Source organism: Nycticebus coucang, chromosome 18 (genome assembly GCF_027406575.1).
Source record: "Nycticebus coucang isolate mNycCou1 chromosome 18, mNycCou1.pri, whole genome shotgun sequence".
Taxonomy (NCBI): Eukaryota; Metazoa; Chordata; class Mammalia; order Primates; family Lorisidae; genus Nycticebus; species Nycticebus coucang.
This window is the reverse complement of record NC_069797.1, coordinates 10082881-10108197: the sequence shown is the minus strand read 5'-3', so window position 1 is coordinate 10108197 and position 25317 is coordinate 10082881. Positions and strand designations below refer to the sequence as shown.

The following is a 25317-nucleotide window of genomic DNA, read 5'->3' as shown; positions in this document are numbered from 1 at the left end:
TGCTGGACCCAGAGCTTCTTGGGTCACTAACATCTTCCCCAGCACTCCTGCCGCACAGACTTTGGCACTGAGCCCCTGACCCAGGTGGAGGGGCCAGGCTGCCTGGGGTTCCCAAGCAGTTTCTGTAAAGACCTCACGTTAACACCTACAGCAACTGTCGCAGGCCTGTGCCATTTTATTTGGCCCTCAGTGACTGGGCCTCTCATATCCTCTTACTCCAGCAAGCATACTGTTTGCTCCCATGCTACTTTTTTTTTTTTCATAGTTTAAATTATATTCATGACATTAGTTGCATAGTCTCTAGTTCTAAACAGCTCTGTATGCCTCCCCGCTCCCAACCCTGGTCTTTACAGACTTGCTTTGAAATGTGTGGACATAAATTTCCCTTAGGCCTTTAGGATTTTTAGGCTGCAATAATAAAAGAAAAAGACGTTTTTTTCCCCTTGACAGTAGTGGGAAAGGTGTGCCTCCTTGTAGATTTTTGGATGGCCCAGTGTCTGTCCTGGGCGTCTCATCTGCCAGCTCCATACTTTGCTAGAGAAGTTCTGGAAAGGCGTTTGAAGTCTCAGGCATTTTCTCTGTCTGAAAACCTTTGGCTTCCCCAAAATTAGAGCAGTAAAAATGAAAATACTTTGGCCCGATTCCAGATATTAGCTTTCCCTGTGGGACAGTGTAAGCAGTTAACTTTTGTGTTTGTAAACTAAGATCGTGTTGCCTTAAGTAACTCCTTTACCAGCCTCTCCCTCCCATTTCTATTTCCACAGCTCCATGGTCTCTGTCAGCTAACAGAGCATTTGGTGGAAGAAAGACAGCCCAGCCCTTGCCATGATTGGAAACTACAGCCATTACTATGTGAAAGGGGGAATGTGTAGAGGAGAAATTACCTCTTTATAAAAGAGCCCAGCTGTCTCCTTATAACATTCCCTGTTTCACACACAATCGTTGCAGTCAAGTCTCTGCATGATCAAAGATGATCCTTCCCTCTTTTGTTTTCCTCTCAGAAGATTCATCAGTCTTTTATTTGGAGAATAAAATGAAGTTGTTTTGAAAAAACAAAATATAAGTCTTACGGAAAAAAAGTATACGCAACTAGCATGTTGAGAGAGAGCTGTGGCATAGCAGATGCGGGCTGCTGAGGAGCACAGTTCCTGCTGTGTCTTACTCCTGGGCATTTATTTCTATGCTTCCTTTTAAATTGTATCCGATAATCTTGGAATTCACATCATTTCAGGCAAAACAGGAAGCCGTGTGCATGATGCCTTATCCCACAGAAGTTAAAGTGCTGCTTTCTTGTATCAAGTCTTTATCAAGCCTTTTCGAGCTGGGGTCTGACTTCATTACCTCATCTGAGACAAGCCACCACAAGCTTGGGTTTGATTTCCAGAATCTTTGTTGGGTTCACCGTGAACAGATGTTTGGTTGATGATAAAGGATGTACCTGATCAGTCCGCATGGTGACAATGCTGAACCACAGTGACAACAGAAGCCTCATGGATAAAACTTACCCTGGAAACTTAGACTTTTAATGCAGAAGTGTACGATTCCAAGTGACCCAGAATTGAAAATGTGATTCTAAACTTTTGGAAGTACATATGTATGTGAAGATCTGTGCCCAGTTGAGCAGCCTCCATCAGGCAAAAACCCACAGCAGCCATGTGAGTTGCTAGTTCAGAGTGTGTACAGCGCAGGGCTGCCGACACCTCTTCCAGAAGAGTAGACAGCATTAGTGCGTAACATTAAATAAAAGGAAAATTAGGAACAGGAAAGCTCTTTAAACTCAGGAAGACGTTTTAGAATACCAAACTGGATAGCAGAGAATCACTAGAAAAATTTAGCTTGGCGTGACAAAGAAGAGATGTCGGTATCTTCTGTGTAAAAATAATTCCGACATTTGGCAGAATTGTCCGAGTAGAATTGAAGTTTATATTCTAGGAGCTCTTTACCTTGGATTGAGAAGTGTTACAATGATGTAAAATTCATTTGCTGGGTGTTTTCAAACATGAACAATGAGAAAAATGCAACCTCCACTTAAAGGTGCAGCTGTGCTCCTACCCTGTATTTTGATCTGTTTTTACTGTTGAGTATTTTTACCTGTAAGTCTTTATGGAGCACTAAATAAATACATCGTTATGTAAAAGAGTCTGTTGCTTGATCTTTAACCCCTGGCTGCGTCTCTTCAGGGCCTTTATGTTACTTTGTTCTAAAATTTTTCAAGAATATAGTTTCAGAACTTGAAAGCCATGTCACATACCTAGAATTTTGAGGTAGAAACAAGCTGGACTTCATAAGTTCCAGATAGGATGTTGGAATATGATTGCAGTTTTTTAATGTCATTAAAAAAAAAAAAAAGAGGGCATGGAGCAAAACCACTGATTTTGCATAAATTAATTTTTAAAGCAAAACTCCAGGGTATCAGAAAATATAAATTTTGAAGTATATGGACTTTGAAGTCTAGATTTGTCTTACTGAAATTTAAAAATAGTTTGGTGATTTACTATATTTGATTTTTTCTTAACTATGGAGTGATATTTAGTAATACTGGCAACAAAATGGTGATGTATGAAGAGAAATATTAATCTGCCTCCCCCTTTGATACCACCTCATAAGGTAATCAGTGTTAATAATGTGTACATTCTTCTTTATTCATATAAATATATGTAGGGTTCATTTTCTATTTCATATATATATATATAAATGGGATTATATGCTACACCGTACTCTGTGCTTGCCTGTTTTACTGGCTGTATCACAGACGGCCTTTGGGGTGTGCCCTGGGATCATAGGGCACACCAACGTTATATTTTCTAGGTATTTTTTCTGTACAGATAGCGCTTTAATAGCAGTCTTTATTTATGTAGTCTTATACTACATGTAGTTGTGTTTTAAAAGTATGATTACTGGGGTGGCCCCTGTGGCTCAAGGAGTAGGGTGCCAGTCCCATATGCCAGAGGTGGTGGGTTCAAACCCAGCCCCTGGCCAAAAACCAAAAAAAAAAAAAAAAAAAAAGTATGTTTACTACATTAGAATATACACCTTTTTCTTTTAGATGTGGCTCTTTTTCTTCCAGATAGATAGGCAGTGAAGCCAGCAGCATTTAATACCAAAACCATTCTTTCCCTGGAATTGAAATCTCTTCTTTACATTGTCTATTTTCATCTAGATTCAGAGAGACTTTGTTTCTTTTTCTTTTTAATTAGTTCTACTTTAAAAGATTTTAATGGAATCATTAGATTGCTTATATATATATACTTTTAAATCCAGTTTTTAAATTATCAGCTTTCGACCAGGCATGGTGGCTCACACCTGTAATCCACGCACTCTGAGAGGCTAAGGCAGGTGGATTGCCTGAGCTAATGAGTTCTAGACCAGCCTGAACAAAAGTGAGACCCCGTCTCTACTAAAAATAGAAAAACTGAGGCAAGGGAATCACTTGAGCCCAAGAGTTGGAGATTGCTGTGAGCTATGATGCAACGGCACTCTACCCAGGGTGACAGCTTGACACTCTGTCTCAAAAAAATAAATAAAGTGTCATCTTTCCTATATTTTTTTCTATTTTATTGAATTTTACCGTAGGTGCTATCCAGTGTCTAATTCTGTCTCCTGCTATGTATTTACAAATCCGTGTTCTCCCTTGAGGGCTGCTGTTCTCTTCATTTTCCGCTGTGAAGTATCTTCCTGGATCAGGGCTTGTTTCTGCTCATCACTTGATCTTGTCTAGATCAGAGGGCATCAGGGCCTCATGTGCTCAAGGTCAGTGCAGACAGGCTCTCCTCACACCCTCCCACTTTGCCTGGTGATGCCTAGAATCTGCTCATATCTTAAACTAGAGGGAGGCTCTGAGGTCCGTCCGCATTAGGTGCAGAGCAAGTAGTGGAGGAAATTCATTATTCCTGTCGTTCCTGTTTGGTGGGACTGCAGTGCAGAGCCAGCTGCCTGGTCCACCTCTGCTTGGCCAGTGGTCCATTTCAGACCCTCACTGCAGCTCTTCCTGCCCCGCCCTTGTCACTGCTGCCCCTGGTGCTACGTGCTCTCAGGGCCTCCAGTGTGGGACATTAGTGGGGCTTTCCCACGTCCCCATTGTCTTTGGGAGGGAACTGGGGAAAGCCCTTGGCATTTTTTGGTCATTTCCCCCACTGCTCTCTCTGTAGCAGGAATCCTTCAAAGTCTAAGTTGTGCAATTGATACATAGTACCCGGCTGCAAGATTTTTACCTTTGTTTCTTTGATTTTTTTCAGTTGTGATTTGTAGATTAAGGTACTTGTGTTCAAATTGACATCCTGTTTGTTTTTGTTGTTATATGCACTTACATTGAAATTTGAGAGTAAAATTCAGAAGATACTGTTTGACACCTGAGAGACACGGTGCGTTATAGTTTCTGTCCCACATCACAGTGACAAACTTTTTTTAGATTTGTGCAAAACGAGAAATATTTAGAGAAAATTGCATTCCAGGTAAGGGTACAGAATGAGCAAAGGCAGAGGCAGGACTTGAAAGGAACAGAACCTCGGGGAGCAGGGCATGCATTCCACAAGCTGGCGGAGGGGGTGGTGGCGGGAATGAACCTGTAAGGCCAGGCAGAGCGGGGTTCCATTCATTTTGTCAGGAAAGAGCCCGGCAAGGTGTGAGCCTGAGGTCCGTGTGACCTGTCCTCTTTACAAATAGTAACTGCCAGTTGTGGAGGTGGCAGTCAGATGATGCACTGTCTCCCACAAAAGAGTTAACCTTTGAGTCCTTGGAAAATCATTATGTACAAGAGTTCACTTGTGCTTGGAGCAAAATAGATGACAACTCCAAGTCACGTGTTGACAAAGTAAATGCTGTAGATAATCACCAATATTTGGAGACTATTTAGTAACCAAACGAGGAAATCAACAAATTACAAAGATGAAATAAAAATGTTAAAGGAAAAAGTAATTACAGACATGTATCTGTCTATATGTTTAAATTGTAACAAAACACGCAAGTGAGGTGGCATCAGTGAGGGGGGCCGTGCGTCTTGCTGTGGCCCGTGGGGACGCCACCCACTCGTGTGTCACCCACCGTGTGTTCACATACCAGCATCTGGCCACCAGCTGTCATTCTCAGGTTGGGTTGCCCCCTTGTAAGAGCAGATTATTGCATAAGAACACTGAAATAAATATTGGTAGGATTTTTTCTTAGATAATATGCCTCACACAGGATACTCATGCTGTATGGAAAGGCATGACCAGGCGAAGTTGGATTTGTATCCCAGGGTCACCATTTGTAGGCCATGTGACCTTTGTCAAATTTTCCTCTAAAATAGGGGATAATAATATATGGGGGGGGTTATGGAAAATTAAATTAGATGATGTTTTTAAGACACATGGTGCAGTGCCCGCCATATACAGTGGAGTCACATTTATTTTGATGAAATTATTATTATTATAGTTTCCTGTGTTGGGAACAGGTGAAAAATATGCATAATTTTTATTGTTTTAAATGTGGCCCCTAAATATACAACATTTATTTCATCTGAGATGAAAGAGCAAACTGTTAAATGCTGCAGGGAAAACCAACTCACTGAAAAATGGTGCATACGTTTGTATACCAGAACCATCTAAGCTGTGCTTTTGGGTAACTTAAACAATTTTCAAGGCTTATTTGACTGTGTATAATAGATTTTCATATTATGAGCTGAGTTGAGAACCTAACATAAGGCGCCTGTAGTCCCAGCTACTTGGGAGGCTGAGGCAAGAGAATCGCTTAAGCCCAGGAGTTGGAGGTTGCTGTGAGCTGTGTGAGGCCACGGCACTCTACCGAGGGCCATAAAGTGAGACTCTGTCTCTACAAAAAAAAAAAAAAAGAGAACCTAACATTAGCCCTAGATGGAGGTGATAGCTGGACTTAAACAAATGTTTAACCAGTAGTATATTACCTTGCAGTTTTCTCCTTATTCAGTGAATTTGCTAAGATATATCTGGCTATCAGTGAATCCCCAACAATTAAAAAAAAAAAAAGATATATCTGGCTGTATCTGTAAATATCTCTTAATATCCTTTACAGAAAACAGAGTAAATGTCATACTTCATTTATTCCTGGGGCTGTTACTAGTTGATCTCAAATAATTTGATGACAGGCTGGTGTAAGGAATTTCAAGCTTATTTATGAGCGAGGTATATATAGATAAAACCAACAGTATTCTTGGGGGGTTTTTTTGTTTGTTTGTTTTTGTTTTTTTCCTCTCAGTTTTTGGCTGGGGCTGGGTTTCAACCCACACCTCCGGTATATGGGGCCGGTGCCCTACTCCTTTGAGCCACAGGCGCCGCCCCCAACAGTATTCTTAATAACCGTATTCTGTGGTTTTTCAATCCAGGCTTTGTTTTGAGACTCCTTCCTACGTGCACACACAAGTCACTGTTACATAACACGGTGGGTATGGAGTGGGTATTTCTCTCATCTGCTTAATAATGCAGGGTTTTCTCATATGACTCATACTGTTCTAGCCAAGCAGACTGCGTCTGAGGATTGTCTTTGGGTATCCGGAGGCAGAGGTGCCAGGAGTGGGTTCCTTGTGCTTGCTATTTTCCTATGAAGTTTAAATGAATCTGTTAATCATTTGATATTTTGAAGCACAGAGAAACTTAGATAATGACATGGAATACCCCTGTAGAATGTAGGATTCATCATTTTATTCATATAAAATTACCAAAGAATGGGCGGCGCCTGTGGCTCAGTCGGTAAGGCACCGGTCCCATATACCGAGGGTGGCAGGTTCAAACCCGGCCCCGGCTGAACTGCAAACCAAAAAATAGCCGGGCGTTGTGGCGGGTGCCTGTAGTCCCAGCTACTCAGGAGGCTGAAGCAAGAGAATCGCTTACGCCCAGGAGTTGGAGGTTGCTGTGAGCTGTGTGATGCCACGGCACTCTACCGAGGGCGATAAAATGAGATACATTTCTCTACAATAAATAAATAAATAAATAAAATTTAAAAAAAAAAATTACCAAAGAATGAAATGAAAATGAGTTCTTTAAAATGATCTTCCCCAGAGGCCTTTTGATGCCAAGTCACATAACCGGACAAATAAGGTGGCCCACACCGTTTGCTGGTGACCCTCTGGAAAACTTCTGGGACAGAAGTCTTCTTTTCTGCTCAGACCTGACCTGATTGATTCTCTTTCTGCATATTACCACCTGTTCTCCTACTTCATACTGCTTGTAACACAAAGGGAAATAAATGTTAACCGATTCTTTTCCATAAAGCTACAAAAAATGTTTTTAAACCCATCCCCCTACAAATTGTGAAATGTTTGATAGTTTCTTCTGAAGAAGTTTTCAGCTTTCTGATTTTATTTCGACTCACAGCGAGGGCCTGTGGAATCAAAAATGTAGGGCAGTGTGGTTTAAGTGTTTTAAGTTCTGTTTCACTGAAATTTTTTCTACTCATGCTGATTACAGAGCGATAGAAGAAAGCGTGAGAATTAGGACAAGTAAATTCAACCTCAGAAGCTTGTGAGTAGCTAGATTAATTTCAAAAAGATAAGTAAATAAATATTTTAAACTTTCCCTGACCTTATGAAAATATACTTCTAGAAACATTCTGTTTGAACTATTCTCATAAATCAGTCATCTTGCAAAACAACCTCGGCAATCTGATATAATAAAAAGAACAGTGATTTAGCAATCAGAAGATTGGGAGTTCTTGTCTTGGCTCATTCACAGGGAGATTAAATGTCATGCTGAAGTCCCCTAGACGAGGAAGCCTTGCAGGAGAGGACTGAGTCAGATGGTCTGTCCTAACAGACTTTCCATGAGTCTGTGCTTGAGTTTAGAAACTGCACGAAGAGGAGCAGACCAGGAAGTTTGGGTGAGAGTGAACGTCCTGCCGAATTCAGAACTGCCGTTTATTTTATAGGACAGTGACTGTGCAGAGGGGCGTGGGTCAGGATTCTGTTGCATGCAATGGAGCACACCCTGCTCAGCTTGGGTGGAAAGCTGTGAACTGGCCTGCAGAATGTTGGGAGGGCTGAGCTTCCAGGAGCAGCTCCCAAAGTTCCAGTGCTGAACTGGATGACCAAAGGAGCCTAAAAATCAGGAAGGTGCTGGCCCAACTGGAAAGCTGCCATCTCTGCTGCAGTCCACTCAGCACAGCAAGTGCCCTGTGCCCTCCCTCGCTTCCCAACTCAGGGCCCTCTCCAGATCTTGCCCGAGTCTTTCTGATCAGTGGAACTTAAATCACGTCTGAAATTCTACCTGTAGGAGAGTCATGAGATTTCATCTTTCCCACTTCTGTATTATGCTTGGGGTTTGGAGCACATGTTGACAGACACCATAGATAGCAAACCAAATATTTATGACAAGTAACATTTTGGTTTGCAATTTACAGAACAGCCACACATGTTTTTTACTTAGAGCGAATGTCTAGATATTCTATATACAGGGCAGCCATAAAGTTCGTGTGCAATTTTAAAATAATACACAAACTTTATGGCCACCCTGTATATATTATTTCTGGCTATTTCCTTAAATAAAATCTCTTGAAAATTGAGAGCAGTACTTGTGTTACTCCCTAAAGATGCAAAGCTGATCCAGAAAACAGGATTTTAAATTTAGTGTCCTCCTTCCAGCTTTGTTTATTTTCTCTGCATCTATGGCTCCATCTGTGTCTTTTCCCCCCATGGGCACAGCCTCTACCTTTCCAACCTGATTTGCTCTTTACCGTGCAGAGCTATGGATGAAGAGCCAGAGTCCTCCGAGGTTGATGCTCCTGGTCGGTGGCATGGTGTCCACATTAACAGAACATCTCCGACGCCTTCAGAGTCTGCAGCCACCGTTAAGTCACTTATCAAGTCATTTGACTTGGGCCGCCCAGGTATTTACTCATTCTTGCCCATAAGCAAAGCTCCAAAGTCTAACCTTAGCCCAACACGTCAAGCCTGTCTCTACTTCACAACACGCCAAGTTGACACAACCACCCGGGCTTTCTCTAGACCACACGTATGCAGCCACAGTACTCAGGAGCCTGGCTGGGGCTGCAGGGAAGCAACAAGAGAGACTCTGGCCCACAGGTGACACAAACATACCTCCTCTCTATCCATCTCCTCCTCCCTCCAGTCCTTCCTTGCCACCTTCCTTTTCCTCCTCTTACAACCATTAAGTTCAGGTCGCTACTCTTTGCTTTCTTCCCATCTCATGGGAATTAGCAGACTCACCAGATGCCTTGTCTCCAGGGAAACGAGGCGTCAACCCTGCTCAGGCCCTCTGTTGGGACCCCCGGGCATCACATTCTGCCAGGTGCTGCTCGGCTGCCTTCTTCTTGGGCTCTCATGTGACCACCTGTGCTGATCTGTCACTCCTGACCCCCGTGCATTCCCAGCTTTTCCTGGAAATACCTAGCTGACTCTTGGTTCCCCTTCAGTTGTGCTTATCTACATATATGAGAAAAACGCACATCTGTACTTTATCCCTGTACTGTGCACACATCAATAGAGTAAGTAGGGGAAACAGAGTGTCACCCACAATGATAGGGTCTCCCCTGTCTTGACCACAGGTGCCATGGTTTGGGGAAACTGTGATAAGAGCTTATCCTAGAACGCGCCTGGTTATCTCTGCTGAAATCATTTGCAGCTGAATTAGATAACCCCACATGTTGAAATCTGTGAAAGCTCAGTGAGTTACTCTTTGGAGATAGGAAATGGATTGAGACTAAAGTTCGTACAAGAACTTCCCTGTTTTTCCCCCTCATTGGTACTTCATTATATATATATATTCTATTTTCCTGGTTTTCCTACATCAAAGACCTACCTTCACGCAACTCACTCCTTCCTTCTCTCTCCCCCAATACAACTCTAGTCCAGGGGGGGAAAGGCCCATAGAGGAAATGTTACACTGAACATCTCAGTACAGTTCTCAAGTCACAAACATGACAACATCAAGGACTATGATTTGCTATTCTGAACTGGAACAATGCATAAATGTTCCAATTTCCTTTCTTGGCAGGTGGAGCTGGACAGAATATTTCTGTTCATAAGACCCCGAGAAGCCTGCTAAGTGGAATACCTGTGAGGACTGCCCCAGCGGCTGCTGTCTCTCCAATGCAGGTCGTAACAAGCCATAGAAAGAACCACTCTCGTGGTTTGTTGTCTGTCCCTCTGGGTGTTTTTCTTTACACATATTAATGTGTGTGTAGAGAGAAAGTGCATGTGTCTTTTTTATAAATTGCATCACACTACACATTAATCTGATGCTTAGTTCTCTCCGTCATTGGAATGTAAGCTCTGTGGGGGCAGAGATTTTTGTTTACTTTGCTCGCTATCACAGGTCTCATCTAGAACAGTGGCTCGCACATAGTCATATCATAGTATAAGTTCAACAAATATTTGTTGAATGAATGAAGGAATATGTTAAGAACATCTTTAAATGTCAGTATTTGGAGAAATAACTCATACTTTAAAGGCTGTATAATATATGGTGATTTATTTAGCCACTCTTCTATTGATGAATAGGTTGTTTTAGATTTAAGTTATTACAAAAACAATACAGTGAAGATCCTTGTACACATTTTGACCATGTCAGGATCTGTTTCTGGATAAGGCTGCATTAAGTTTCATTTGCAAATATCAGAACCACTATAGTTAAGCAGAAAGGAATTTAATGCAGGAGACTTAGAACTTGGAAGGGCTGGAGGAAAAGTCTCTAGTCTGCACATATTTTTCAGGAAAGGTTCCTAGAACATCTCAAAGGTGGCCCATTAAAGGAGCTTTTATTTCCGTGAGAAATCAGGAAGGCTTTGTCTAGCCAATTGCCAAGGCCTACTATTTCTGTCCAGCTCTAGATTGGCTCAGGTTCATGCTGCAACACGTGTAATCCATCCGGCAGGACATGTGTCTGGGCCCTGCCTCATATCATCCAGAAAGCTGTGGGCACAGACACTGGAACCTCGACTCCCCTCCACAGAACAGCAAATGCCTCACGGCCACAGGTGCCTGTCGGAGCTGCAGAAGGGCCCCTCCCACTCCTATGTGCAGCCAGGTCTGCAAGGGGCCTGTCTGATGGGAGCTACAGGCTGTAAGGGAGTTTGGCATATAGACCCTGTAGCTTTCTAGTCTCGTATAATCTAGTATGTCACCCTACAGAGAGACTAGGAGGGAGTTGAGTGCGTGAGTCCAGAGATCTGCCACAGATTTGTTGCTAGACAAGGGATAGGATTTGTGGTGTCCTGGAAAGTTGAAAACCTTGATAGGCACATTGCCCTTCAATTTACCGTCCCACTCACAGTCTATAAAATGCTGTTTTCTCAGAAGTTTGACACTGTAAATTTTGAGGATTGAATAAATGAATGGTGTCGGTAAGGGTGGGCACTTGGCCATGTGTCTATAGGCCATGTATATATTTTGTGTATGTGTTTCTGAACACTTACATACTTAGCCCATTTTTCTTTTGAGGTATTGGTCTTCTTTCTACTTGTAGGACATCTTGACATGTGATGCTTTGTTTTCGTATGTATGGTATTTTCTTTGTTATCTTTTATGTTTGTTTATAATTATCTTTTGCTTAAGAGAAAGTTTACATTTTTGTGTGCAGTGTTTTCCTTTATAACTTTAAGGGGTTTTGTTTCCTGCTTTAAAATTAGATTATTAGATTATTAAAATATCCCTTAATATCTTCAAGAAGCCTTTTATTTTTTTAGACTTAAAATCCATAGAAACATGGGTTTGGATTTAAGTAATCTTCCCCTATCTTAACTACCTTCTAGAAGCAGCAATAAATACTCTCTGGAGGAATATTACATCATCTAGAATTTCAAATTATATATGTATTTTTTCAAATACAGGGTCATAAAGTAAAAGAAAAAAATATATACCAGGCATACAAGTAGAAAATCCCAAATGATGAAAAACCAAGATAAAAAAGGCACTAGAAATAGACACAAGAGGTCCAGAGATAGCTATTATTAGACATGGACTTTAAAACAGCTCAGATTAATTTAGTCAAAAAAAAAACCCAAATGACAAGATGGAGAATTTCATCAGAAAATCACAATCTAGGGTGGTCCTGTGGCTCAAAGGAGTAGGGCGCCAGTCCCATATACCAGAGGTGGTGGGTTCAAACCCAGCCCTGGCCGAAAACTGCAAAAAGAAAGAAAGAAAATCACAATCTATTAAAATAAGAATCCATTAGAAATTCTATAACTTAAAAATCAAGTACCTAAATTAAAGGCTCAACAAAATTTAGCTGTAGATATTTCTACTGACATGTTTTCAATTCTTTAAGCTTCTCTTAAAGAGAGTAGAACTGTCTAAACTGAAGCACAGAGAAAAAGAAAGGGAACGAAGAAAAGGCTATAAGAGACATATGGGCAGAGTGAAAAGATCTCATGGGTAATTTGGGTCCCCCCAAAGGAGGATAAAAAGATGGGGCAGAAGCAGTATTTGGAAGAGAGGACGTCCAAAAATATCCTAAACTCATAAAAGAAGTCCAGGCCAGATTGTAGAAACCGTGTGCCCCCAGCAAGATAAGTACAAAGAAAGCCACACCTTACACACGTGGGGTTAAAACTGCTGGAAACAAAAGAGAAAGCATTCTAAAAGCACCCAAAGGAAAAAAGATGCCTTGATGTCAAAGGAGCAAGAGCAAAACTGGCGGCTGCCTTCTCAGCCAGGATGGAAGTAGGAGACAGGGGCATCTCGGGATGCGGAGAGAAAGCCACTACCTTCTCAGGGTTCCGCACCTGCTGCAGACATCCTTTGAAGGTGATGCATAAGAAGGAAGCTTTCAGTCAAACAAAGAGTTTAACTAGCATACTTACAGAGGAGAGACTATTAAAAGAGGTTCTGTGTGAAATTTGTTCTTTTAAAGACTGTTAAAATTAATGAACCTCTGATAAGACTGCTAAAAGAAGAGGCAGAAATTACCTATGTCAAGAATTTTAAAAGGAGTACAGCACTGAAGACCCCACAGTCTTTTTTTTTTTTTGAGGTAGTGTCTCGCTCTGTCATCCCATTTGGAGTGAGGTGGCTTCATCACAGCTCCTGGGCTCCGGTGACCCTCCTGCACGGCTTCCCAGAGTGCTAGGATTACAGGCATGAGCCACCGCACCCAGCTCCCCAGTCATGAAAGCAGTGATGAGAAGATATTTATAAATTACTACTTTGTGATAATAAATTAGAAAATGTTGATGAAATGGTCAAAATTTTAGAAAAATATAACTTACGAAAGTGACATAAGAAAAAGTAGTAGAAAAATATCAATGCTCTGTAATTTAAATCTTTTCTTCAAAGGAAATGCCAGGCCCAGCTGGCTTCAGCATGAAGCTTCCCAAACGTTTAAGGATGAAATAATATCAGTCATACATGAATTCACACAGAGAGGAGAAAAAGACCAGATGAAGGGATGAATCTTCTCATCATTTAAAGACACTATCATTTAAAGACGCCTCATAGCTTCAATAATGAGTTCTAGCAAGGAGATTAAAAAACATGAATGGGGCGGCGCCTGTGGCTCAGTTGGTAAGGCGCCGGCCCCATATACCGAGGGTGGCAGGTTCAAACCCGGCCTGGCTGAACTGCAACCAAAAAATAGCTGGGCATTGTGGCGGGCGCCTGTAGTCCCAGCTACTTGGGAGGCTGAGGCAAGAGAATCGCTTAAGCCCAGGAGTTGGAGGTTGCTGTGAGCTGTGTGATGCCATGGCACTCTACCGAGGGCCATAAAGTGAGACTCTGTCTCTACAAAAAAAAAAAAACATGAATGGTAGGCTTGGTGCCGGTAGCTCAGTGGTTACCAAGGCTGGCAGGTTCATCCGACCCAGGCCTGCCAAACAACAATGACAACTGCAACAGAAAAATAGCCGGGTGCTGTAGCCTTGTAGTCCCAGCTACTTGGGAGGCTGAGGCAAGAGAATTTCTTAAGCCCAAGAGTTTGAAGTTGCTGTGAGCTGTGACGCCACAGCACTCTACCAAGAGCAACATAGTGAGACTCTGTCTCAAAAAAAAAAGGAAAAAAGAAACATAAATGGTAAAAGGTCATTCTCTCCTGTGAACCACCATGCAGAAATCCTGAACAAAATTTCAACAAACCAAATTGAGAGACACATGAAAAAGATCAAGTCAAGTCAGTTTGTTCAAGGGACGTGTGGTTGTTTTCACTGCTGAAAACAAAGTAATTAACCACATTAACAAAGGCAGAAAAAGCACATAGGTCATCCTGGCAGGTGGCAGGAAGATGTATTTTATAAACACCTTTTCTTGATGAAAATTCTTAGAAGATCAGAAAGAAAAGGGAAATTGCTCAATCTGATGAATGGTGAAATATTGGACACATTTTATTATTGTCACTTTTATTCAGATAAATAACTTCAAAAGCAAGATTGAAAAATCCCTTTGAAAATTGTGTACCACAATAATTATGTGGGACACGAGCACTTTGTATCATGCTCAATAATTATGTAGAGGTGACGCCTGTGGCTCAGTGGGTTAGGGCACCAGCCACATACACCAAGGCTGGAGGGTTTGAACCCTGCCCAGGCCTGCTAAAACAATAATGACAACTGCAACAATAACAACAAAAATAGCCGGGCGTTGTAGGGGGCACCTGTAGTCCCAGCTACTTGGGAGGCGGAGGCAAGAGAATCACTTAAGCCCAAGAGTTTGAGGTTGCTGGAAGCTGTGATGTCACAGCACTCTACCAAGGGCAACAGTGTGAGACTGTCTCAAAAAAAAAAAAAAAAAAACATGTAGCGTTCTAGGGCCTCTAGAAGAAAGAATTTTCCAGAAACTCCCAAATGGCCCTGCTGTTACATGGGCACACTCAGATGTGCCAAGATATTCATCTCTGCCTTGTTCCCAGTACTAATATCAAAATCAATACCAATACCAATGTGAATAGAGGCTAGACTCTAATTTGATTGTTCTAAACGATTTAAGTCGTTTCATCTTCCCTGCAGCCCTCTGGTGTATGCTCTATGCACTATCAGTATTGTCACCACTTTATAGATAAAAAAAATAAAGCTCAGAGAACTGAGTAACCCAGAGTCACACGGCTGGGAGGTAGCAGTCTGGCTCCAGCACCACGCGCTGCCCTCTCTGTGACAGGGCTTCTCCTGCAGCAGTCCTCACGGGAAGCTGTCAGGGCGGTGGGCACTGCCGTGAGCTCCAACCTATATTAACGTTAAATGAAAAAGCAAAATGGTATACAAAACAATACAATGTCATGATAACGTTTCTCTTTCAGGATTTTATTAAAGTTGCATTTATTTTATTTTATTTTATTTTTAGAGACAGAGTCTCACTTTATTGCCCTGGGTAGAGTGCTGTGGCATCTCAGCTCACAGCAACCTCTTGGGCTTAGGCGATACTCTTGCCTCAGCCTCCCGAGTAGCTGGGACTACAGGTGCCCGCCACAACACCCAGCTATTTTTTTGTTGCAATTTAGCCAGGGCCAAGTTTGAACCCTCCACCCTCAGTATATGGGGCCAGCACCCTACTCACTGAGCCATAGGCACTGCCCTAAAGTTGCTTTTTAATGATATACTCACTAGCATCATGAAATGCTTTGTTTTATGGGGGGTAAAAGCATACCATGAGCTGCTATAAACACAGTATGGCAGCCCAGACCTTGCATGACTGAAACCCTGCCCTTGAACACCTCCGCACCCACTCGTCCCCTGGCCTTTAGCAGCCACCATCTAGTTCCTGCTTCTGTGCATCTCAGTGGAATCATGCAGCTTTGCCCCCGTGACTGGTTTATTTGACTTACCACAGTGTCTTCAAACTCATTCATGTCATAGTGTGTGACAGGATTTCCTTCTTGTTTGAGGCTAATATTCCAGTGTATGGATATACCACATTTTTCTGTATCCGTTCATCCGTTGATGGACATTTAGATTGTTTCTACTTCTTGGTTTTTGTGAATAATGCTGCAGTGAACAGGAGCCTGCAAATCTCTCTTTGAATTCAGTCCTATCTTCAGTTTGTTTGGATAAATACCTGGAAGTAGGATTGCTAGATCACATGGTAGTTTTATTTTTAAGTTTTTGAGGAACTCCACGCTGTTGTTCCCACCGACAGTGTGCAAAAGTTTCGGTTTCTCCACCTCCTCACCAGTATTTGCTATTTACTGTTTTGATGCTGGCCTTCCTCACAGGTATGAAGTGGTATTTCATTGTGGTTTGGTTTGTTAAAAAACAGTTCCTTTATACATATCCTTGTGTGTACAGAGAGTATTCCAGGAAGGAGATCCACAGAGCTAACCAATAATGATTACCCCTGGGGAGAAGGGCAGGTGAAAGACAGGCTTTCTTTTTACTACTTGCCCTTTTTATTAACTATTTAAATAAATAATTTTAAAGCTCCCTCAGTGATTCTACTAATGCTTAAGAACTGATGCGTGTGCGCGCGCACACACACACACACACACACACACACGTGCACACGCACATGCCCCCCAGTGTCTGTTTTCTTGCTGACATCACAGGCTCACTGTGCTCCTGTGCCCTTGGTTTTTGCAGAGGCACTCGACGTACAGCAGTGCACGGCCGGCTGGCAAAGGAGCAACTCAGCGCTTGGATCTTCCTGACCTTCCCCTCTCAGGTAAACTTCCTAAAATGGGAAGTACTTCTGACTTATTTTGTGTGTGTGAAGTTAACTTTGTTTCTTTTCAAGAAACTGAGCTTAGAAAAATAATCAGTGGCTTTTATTCCAAGCAATTTCAACCCCTAAATGCATGAGTCTGGAACTTTAGATTCACTAGAGCTCCCAACAGAAGGGAAAGGTGCCTCTTGGCAGTTGCAGTCACTGGTGTGCTGGGGAGAAAGGCCAAACTTGGGGTTTTGGGTTGTTTTTTGTTTTTTTCTTTTTCTTTGAGACAGAATCTCACTCTGTTGCCCCAGCTAGAGTGCAGTGGTGTCATCACAGCCCACTGCTACCTCTTGAGTAGCTAAGACTACAGGTGTGCCACCACACCCAGCTATTTTCAAGTTTTTGGTAGAGACAGTCTCTATGTTGCTCAGGCTGGTCTCCAACTCCTGGGCTCAAGTGACCCACCTGCCTTGGCCTGTAACAGTGCTTACCCACCTGTAACAGTGCTTACCCACCTGTAACAGTGCTTACCCACCTGTAACAGTGCTGAGGTTACAGGCATGAGCCACTTGCAGTTCTCGCTCAGCACATCTGCTGTCTGAGCTGTGCCTCCGCACTGGTGCTGACTGTCAGAGGGGGGTACTCGAGTCTCGGCCCTGCCCCCCACTGCTCCCCCTCTCTGGGCTCTGCTTCCCTCATCTCCAAGACAGAAGTAATCCCTCCTCCCTCACAGGGTCACTCCAAGGGCTCAGTTAGTGCATTCATGTGCTCAGGACGTGGCTGGCGTGTGGCAGGCTCTGGGGAGGTGTCTGCGTTAGCGCCTTGCCTGCTCTCCTCTGCCAACCCAGGTCACGTGCCCAGAACGGCAAGAGCAGGAGCACGGGCAGCCTGGCGGAAAGCCAAGGTGTCCAGAACGTGCCCCTTAGAGACCGTGTGTGTGTCTCTGTGGTCACCATTAGGAAACAAAAGCAATGCAAGCATTGTATGAACTATGTACTGGTGCCCATAGGAAGGACAGACCGCCAAAAACCTAGATCATATAGACAGAAATCCTTTTGTTTTCTAAGCACAAAAAAATGTCTACACTGTGATATGGGTAAAGAGAAAACCTAACTGTACTTCTGAGTGACAGTCAAACACAGGCTCATCCTTCAAATGTGATAGTTGTTTCTATGAGGCACATTTCCCTTGAGAATATTGCTTTCATCTTCATGGCATTGAATAAGGATTTTAGACTTAGATAAACACTGACCTTGAGAAATTTAGAGATGATCTTGGCCCATTCCTCGAATTTTACATGTGAGAGATTTCAGGCCTTACAGAGATTAAGTGACTTATCAGAGGCTATACTGATTTGGGGCAGACCCGGGCAGGATGTCTCCTCATTCTTTCTGTTGATGAGGCAGGTGATGGTTCTGTGATTAGCAGCTTCATAAGAAGCGATGAAAGTTTGTGTAGGACTTGAGGGCGATGCCTGTAGCTCAGTGGTTGGGGTGCTGGTCATGTACATGGGGGCTGGCGGGTTCGAACCCAGCCCAGGCCTGCTAAACAACAATGACAACTACAACAAAAAAATAGCCAGGTGTTGTGGCAGGCGCCTGTAGTCCTAGCGACTTGGGAGGCTGAGGCAAGAGAATCGCTTAAGCCCAAGAGTTGGAGGTTGCTGTGAGCTGTGATGCTACGGCACTCTACCATGGGTGACATAGTAAGACTCTGTCTCAAAAAAAAAAACAAAAAGGGGCGGCGCCTGTGGCTCAGTCGGTAAGGTGCCGGCCCCATATACCGAGGGTGGTGGGTTCAAACCTGGTCCCGGCTGAACTGCAACCAAAAAATAGCTGGGTGTTGTGGCGGGCGCCTGTAGTCCCAGCTACTAGGGAGGCTGAGGCAAGAGAATCGCTTAAGCCCAGGAGTTGGAGGTTGCTGTGAGCTGTGTGATGCCATGGCACTCTATCGAGGGCCATAAAGTGAGACTCTGTCTCTACAAAAAAAAAAACAGAAAGAAAGAGTTTATGTAGGACAAAAAAAAAGAAAAGTTTATGAAGTCCTAGTAGTGGCTTCCAGGAAGAAAGCAATGATGACCAAAAACCAGTGGGTAGTCTAAAGTCAGAGGAAAAAAACAGAGTAGGGCCTAAGTGGAGACGGAGAGAGAGGAGCGTGCTGGATCCTTCTGGGAGGCAGGTCTGCGTGCTGGAGCCAGAAGCCGCCTCCTCTGCATGTCATGTGACATGGGGGATGACTTGCTTATGTGTGTGATGCAGGGGGAGCTTTTTCAAAATTTAAATTGTGATAGAAGACACAAAACATTAAAGTTATCATCATATCCACTTTCAAGTGGAGTAGGTGAGCTTTGTGGTCATAATATTTGTTTCTTGAAATGTTTGTGTCTTCTCTCAATACTTTTCAACCTTTTATCTCATAGCACACTTGAACTTCAGTTAAACTTCTGCAGCACACTTAAATTACATTGATCAAAAAGAGTATACTTACTGTACTTTGAACTTCTTTCAAAGTAATTTACAGTTTTTGGCTGGGGCTGGGTTTGAACCCGCCACCTCTGGCATATGGGGCCGACGCCCTACCCCTTTGAGCCACAGGCACTGCCTCTCTTTCAAAATAATTTAATTAATGATCTGTAAAAATTCTTGTGGCACACCTAAGACCCTCTCACAGCACACCAGTTGAAAATCACTGGTATAGAGAAACCATTCTGTTAATCACCAAAACAAATACTGAAGCTGAGACCACAGCAGCTATAGCTCTGAAGTAAATACCCCACTGACTGCCCGCCTCACTGACCCACCAGTGGGCACCTGTCTGCTTAAATGATTCTATTTACTATAATAATTAGAAAAGAGGATTACATGGTGAAAATTGCTTGCTTCCAGCAATTTCCAGCCATTGCTTACCAACACTGAGGTCATCAGAGGCTGTAGAAGCAGGGATGAGTTGCTGTTTTTGTTGTTCTCTTTGGTCCTGTAAACACTGTTTTTCTCTGCTGTTTAGAGCTAAGTGGCCTCACTCCCCCTTTACCACCTATAATTGGGGCTATTAACTGTGGAAGTTTTGTTTTCTTCCATGACTGCCTGTGGGTCACAGGAGGCAGTGGTGGGCTTGGCCTGGGCTCTGGCTGACCTGCAGCTTCAAATAAGATAACTTAGTTCTCCGAGCGCCAGTTTCCTCTGTAAATACAGACTAGACAATCTTGAAATTTTTCTCTTGTTCTGTACTTTTATGGTCCTTTAAGAGATATAATCCGGGGAGGCACAGTACTGCTTGAGAGGCTAAAGCAGGCGGATCACTGGAGCCCATGAGTTTGAATCCAAATCCAGCCTGGACAATGCAGTGAGACTGTCTGTAAAAAAAGAAAAAGAAAGAAAGAAATGTCCTCAGGAGGATACAGCCTGTTTCCTTACCTGTTTTGACTCAGACTAATATAACACCAGAAAGGAGTTTTAACAGACTTATTTTTACTTAATTTTTAGTGAGCCACGCCCTATGATTGGACAGGCCTTTCTCTTGTAAAATAGCTATTCTTGGTTCCCAGACTTTTGTCTGCTGCTGGCTGTGACATCAGGTGTTTTCCTCCAAATTCTCTCTTAGATATCTATCGACTTAAACAAAGAATGTTAGCTGGAAATGGGGCAGGCTTCGTGAGCAGCAGCATAAGACCCTTGGAAGGGGGCGGCACCTGTGGCTCAGTGAGTAGGGCGCTGGCCCCATATACCGAGGGTGGCGGGTTTGAACCCGGCCCCAACCAAACTGCAACAAAAAAATAGCAGGGCATTGTGGCAGGTGCTTGTAGTCCCAGCTACTCAGGAGGCTGAGGCAAGAGAATCACCTGAACCCAGGAGCTGGAGGTTGCTCTGAGCTGTGACGCCATGACACTCTACCAAGGGTGACAGAGTGAGACTCTGTCTCTAAAAAATAATAATAATTATAAATTAATTAATTTAAAAAAAAAAAAAAACTTGGAAGGGCCCATGTTTGGTTTAGTACTCTGCTGACACTGTCTTGAAATTCATCCGAAGTTTTAGACCAGGGCCCGATCTGGCACTAGGTCCTCTAGATGATGTGGTTGGTTCTACCTGGAGAATCCTTTTCTAGAAAACATCATCTCTCTATTTGCATTGTTATTACTTTAGAAAGTGTGTGTGCATGTCTATTTGAGCTTGAGAATAAAATGAGAATTGTATTCTACTGGAGAATAAAGTAGGATGACAAAATTTCTCTCCCTTGGAAACTGGTGATTGTGTTGTTCACACAGATCTTCTAAAGGGAAGGGCCGAGGACCTGAAGCCAGACCCTTACCTCCGGAAGAGCCCCTCCCTCGAGTCCTTGAGCAGGCCACCCTCTCTGGGCTTTGGGAACTCAAGACTGCTGAGTGCTTCCACGGGGGGGCTGAAACCACAGAGTAAACTCAGGTACCGTGTTTAAAACATTAAGAAATCAGAGAAGCATTGGGCTGATAACCTTTTATTCTTCCTTCTGTTTTATTCCATATGGTCAGTTTACTTCCACAAGTATTTCCTGAAGCATGATTAAGGTGCAGCACCTGCCTGTGATGGGTCTACAAGGCAGCGGCGGGGGGCAACAGGGGATTATGGCCACTGAAACAGTGCTACACAGCAAAGCAGTTGCGGGGGCGTTAGCTGGATCACGAAGTCTACAGAGGAGTGGCAGTTCTGCCAGGGCGTGTAAAGATGCCACTGTGAGCAAGCTGTGGGACAGTGTTCAGGGAGCTGTGGTCAGTTCTTGTGTATGGGCCTGGCTACGGGCTCCGTGAGGGCAGGGACTCTGCCGTGTGTGGTGTTCAGGGAGCTATGGGCAGTTCTTGTGTATGGGCCCGGTTGCGGGCTCCGTGAGGGCAGGGACTCTGCCACGTGTGGAAGGCTCTCCGTCAGCATTTGTGGGTGGATGGATGGATGACTAGGGCATTAAAGTGGGAAAGGCAGGTTGGAAACTTATTGCAAATAGTCGTCATTGCTAAGAAAGAGGTTTTTTGTTTTTTTTCTTGACAGAGTCTCACTTTGTTGCCTTGGGTAGAGTACCATGGTGTCCTAGTTCACAGCAACCTCAAACTCCTGGGCTCAAGTGGTTCTCTTGCCTCAGCCTCCTGAATAGCTGGGACCACAGGTGCCCACCACAATACCCAGTTAGATTTTCTATTTTTAGTTTAGACAGGGTCTCACTCTTGCTCAGGTTGGTCTCAAATTCCTGAGCGCAAGCCATGCACCCACCTTGTCCTCCCAGAGAGCTGGGATTACAGCTGTGAGCCACCAGACACTGTACTTATTTTGGAAGAGCATGGGGGATCCACCAAGTCTGTAGGATTGTGTTTTTGTTTCTGAGCAGTGGTACAGTGATCATACCTACAACAGTGGCATATTGTTTTAGACAGGCACTTTGGAATCACTGTTTAAGGAGGACTTTCTAAGAGATGTGAAAAAGTGGGTGGGAGAGGAGAGGACAGCAGGCGGTTGGGTGCCCACCAGCAGCCGGTCTGTGCTTCCACACCACTGCCACCGCCTCCCTTTTCAGTGCCCTGCCACCCAAGCCACAACAAGCTGCTTTCAGCTACTTCCTCCCCCTCCTGAATCTCCCTGCTCCCCGCTGTTGGTTCATCTTCTGAAGCACTGAGCACATGCCACAGACTTTGCAGAAACCTCCCGTGGCTCTGTCATCCGTGCTTCTCATCCTGGTCTTTAGATGGCCCATGATTAGTGCTGCCCCACCCCAGTCACCTGCCAGAAGGCCCAGCCCTCCCTCCACCTGAGCCTGTGTAGCAGAGTACAGGAACCTCTCTGCCTGCAGCCTTGGTGTACAGGCCTAGCCGAGTGTCCTTCCTTTGTGCTCTCAGCACTGCTTCTCCTTCAAGGTCAGACCTCCTAGGAAGCTGAGCAGCAACCGCCTGGCAGCTCGGACCTCCTCAAGCCTTGGTATCTGATGCCCATTTGGATGTTTAATTTTGGTGCTGCTTCGCCATGTGGAGATGTTGTACAGAATATGCCTTTGTCCACATATAGTCTAAAATGAGTGGACAGTGAATGTCTGACTTACATTTTGGCTTCTTGTAACATACATAACATTTCACTCTGTAAATACTTTATGTATGTTTTTTTTTTTTTTGAGACAGAGTCTCACTTTGTTACCCTCAGTAGAGTGCTGTGGCGTCACGGCTCACAGCAACCTCAAACTCCTGCCTCAGCCTCCTGAGTAGCTGGGACGACAGGCACCCACCACAACCCCTGGCTTTTTGTTGTTCCTGTTGTTATGTGGCCGTCACCCTAGCTGCTGAGCTACAGGCACCAAGCCATAAATACTTATTAATAGGTAGATAGATCAGTATACAAGATTGGCTACTTTGTAAATAGCAGCTTTTTAATAAATATTGTAATTACCAATGTGGGTATTTTAAAAGGATTTGTGAAAGTCTGAATAATTTCAAGTCTTATATCTTTGGGTGTAGCCTGGACTTGGACCCAAACAGATGAAGTCATATATTTCAGAGGTTTACTTTAAAGCCCCAAATATTACATATTGACCTGTTTATGTACAAGAGATTCAAATAAACAAAAGAGGCGTTAGGACCACAATTAGTGCTATTCTGAAATCACCCTTTTACTTGTGGCAGAAATGCACATACAAAGGCTATGCATATTTTAATGTCCTGTTGGTATTTTATCTTTCATTATGACAGGTCAAATTAGTGAAGGTAATTTCTTTTTTTTATTGTTAGAGACAGAGTCTCACTTTGTCGCCCTCAGTAGAGTGCTGTGGCATCACAGCAACCTCTAGCTCTTGGGCTGAGGCGATTCTCTTGTAGCTGGGACTGCAGGCGCCCGCCACAACGCCCGGCTATTTTTTTTGTTGTTGTTGCAGTTTGGCCAAGGCCGGGTTCAAACCTGCCACCCTCGATATATGGGGCCGGTGCCCTACTTACTGACAGGCGCCACCTGAGTAAAGGTAATTTCTAATTTCAATTTTACATTCATGTCATTGAGACAAACCATTGGCAGGATAGAAATTACCTACTTTAGAAGCTCTCATTCCATTATTATTAAATTTTTTTTGCAACCATATTGAATTAGCTTTATTTTTTTAAAGAAAGATGTTCAGGCTCGGCGCCTATAGCTTAGGGAATAGGGCACCAGCCACATACACCCAGTCTGGTGGGTTCGTGCCCAGCCTGGGCCTGCTAAGCAACAGTGACAACTGCAACCAAAAAAATAGCCAGGCATTGTGGTAACCTATATTTCATTGTGGCGCCTATAGTTCCAGCTACTCAGGAGGCTGAGGCAAGAGAATCGCTTAAGCCCAAGAGTTTGAGGTTGCGGTGAACTATGATGTCATGGCACTCTATCCAGGGTAACAAAGTGAGACTCTGTCTCAAAAAATAAAAATTAAATTAAAAAAGGAACAAAGATGATTAGTGGTTGTCTTAGCCATCCATTTATACAGAGACTCTTCTCCAAACTCTTATTTCAGTGTTCTCTGATTTGTCAGGTATAGAAATTCAGTTCCAAGGTATGACACAAGACCGGGGATGGTCAACAGAGGCACGGTTGTCAGGACTGTGTAGTTAACAGCGTGTCTGGCCAGAGGAGCTGCTGAACTGGCCTTTACAAATCGGCCAGATGCACAGAGAAGCAGTCATCAAATTATACAAGAAAAATTAAATTCAAGGATGAACCGGTTTTTAAAAAATCTCTTTACGGGCGGCGCCTGTGGCTCAGTGAGTGGGGCGCCGGCCCCATATGCCAAGGGTGGCGGGTTCAAACAAGCCCTGGCCAAACTGCAACAACAACAAAAAAATAGCCGGGCATTGTGGCGGGCGCCTGTAGTCCCAGCTGCTCGGGAGGCTGAAGCAAGAGAATCGCGTAAGCCCAAGAGTTAGAGGTTGCTGTGAGCCGTGTGACGCCATGGCACTCTACCAAGGGCGGTACAGTGAGACTCTGTCGCTACAAAAAATAAAAAAATAAAAAATGTCTTTACCCTAGTTCATATTGCTGAGGTCTAAGCCATGCTAACTCTTTTTAAAATCCTTTTGAAATATTGCTATGAAAACCTGGCTGATGGGCCAGACATGGTGGCTCACGCCTATAATCCCAGCAGTTGGGAGGCCAAGGCAGGTGGATGACCTGAGCCCACCAGATCGAGACCAGCCTGAGCCAGAGCGAGACCCCATCTCTAAAAATATAGGTGCCCGTAGTCCCAGCTACTCGGGAGGCTGAGGCGAGAGAATCGCTTAAGCCAAAGAGTTTAAGGTTGCTGTGAGTTGTGACGCCACGGCACTCTACCCAGGGCAACATAGTGAGACTCTCTGCCAAAAAAAGGAAAGACTGGCTGGGTATAAAAAAATGTGATAAGTATAAAGAATAACATGCATCGAGATCTACCCAGATAACCCATCTTCTAGTTTAAGGAAAAAAAATTGTTACCTTTGAAATATCCCATAACACCCACACACACACACACTAGCATTGTCTTACTCTTACTTGATAGAGTACTATGTCGTCACAGCTCACAGCAACCTCCAGCTCTTGGGCTTAGGCGATTCTCTTGCCTCAGCCTCCCGAGTAGCTGGGACTACAGGTGCCTGCCACAACGCCTGGCTATTTACTGATTTATTGATTTTATTTTATTTTTGGTATATGGGGCTGGCGTCCTACCCACTAGGCCACAGGCGCCACCCTAATCTAGTAATTTTGCTTTCCTAATCTAGTCATTTATTTCTTGTATATTTGAGGGTTCAAAAAATGACCAACTTCTCCTTACTCTTTGCGGTT

The 25317-nt window shown here is 43.7% G+C and overlaps 1 protein-coding gene across 4 annotated transcripts in view; it reads left to right on the top strand.

The window, feature by feature from the left end:
- The window catches only part of SPECC1 (sperm antigen with calponin homology and coiled-coil domains 1), a 358846-nt gene that overhangs the window by 263971 nt on the left and 69558 nt on the right, over window positions 1-25317 (top strand). For all 4 annotated transcript variants that reach the window (XM_053568570.1, XM_053568569.1, XM_053568568.1 and 1 more), the window contains 4 exons: window positions 8684-8829; window positions 9957-10057; window positions 16462-16543; window positions 20796-20952. In XM_053568570.1, coding sequence (XP_053424545.1) covers window positions 8684-8829; window positions 9957-10057; window positions 16462-16543; window positions 20796-20952 — 486 coding nt within the window. The remainder of the gene's footprint in view (window positions 1-8683; window positions 8830-9956; window positions 10058-16461; window positions 16544-20795; window positions 20953-25317) is intronic.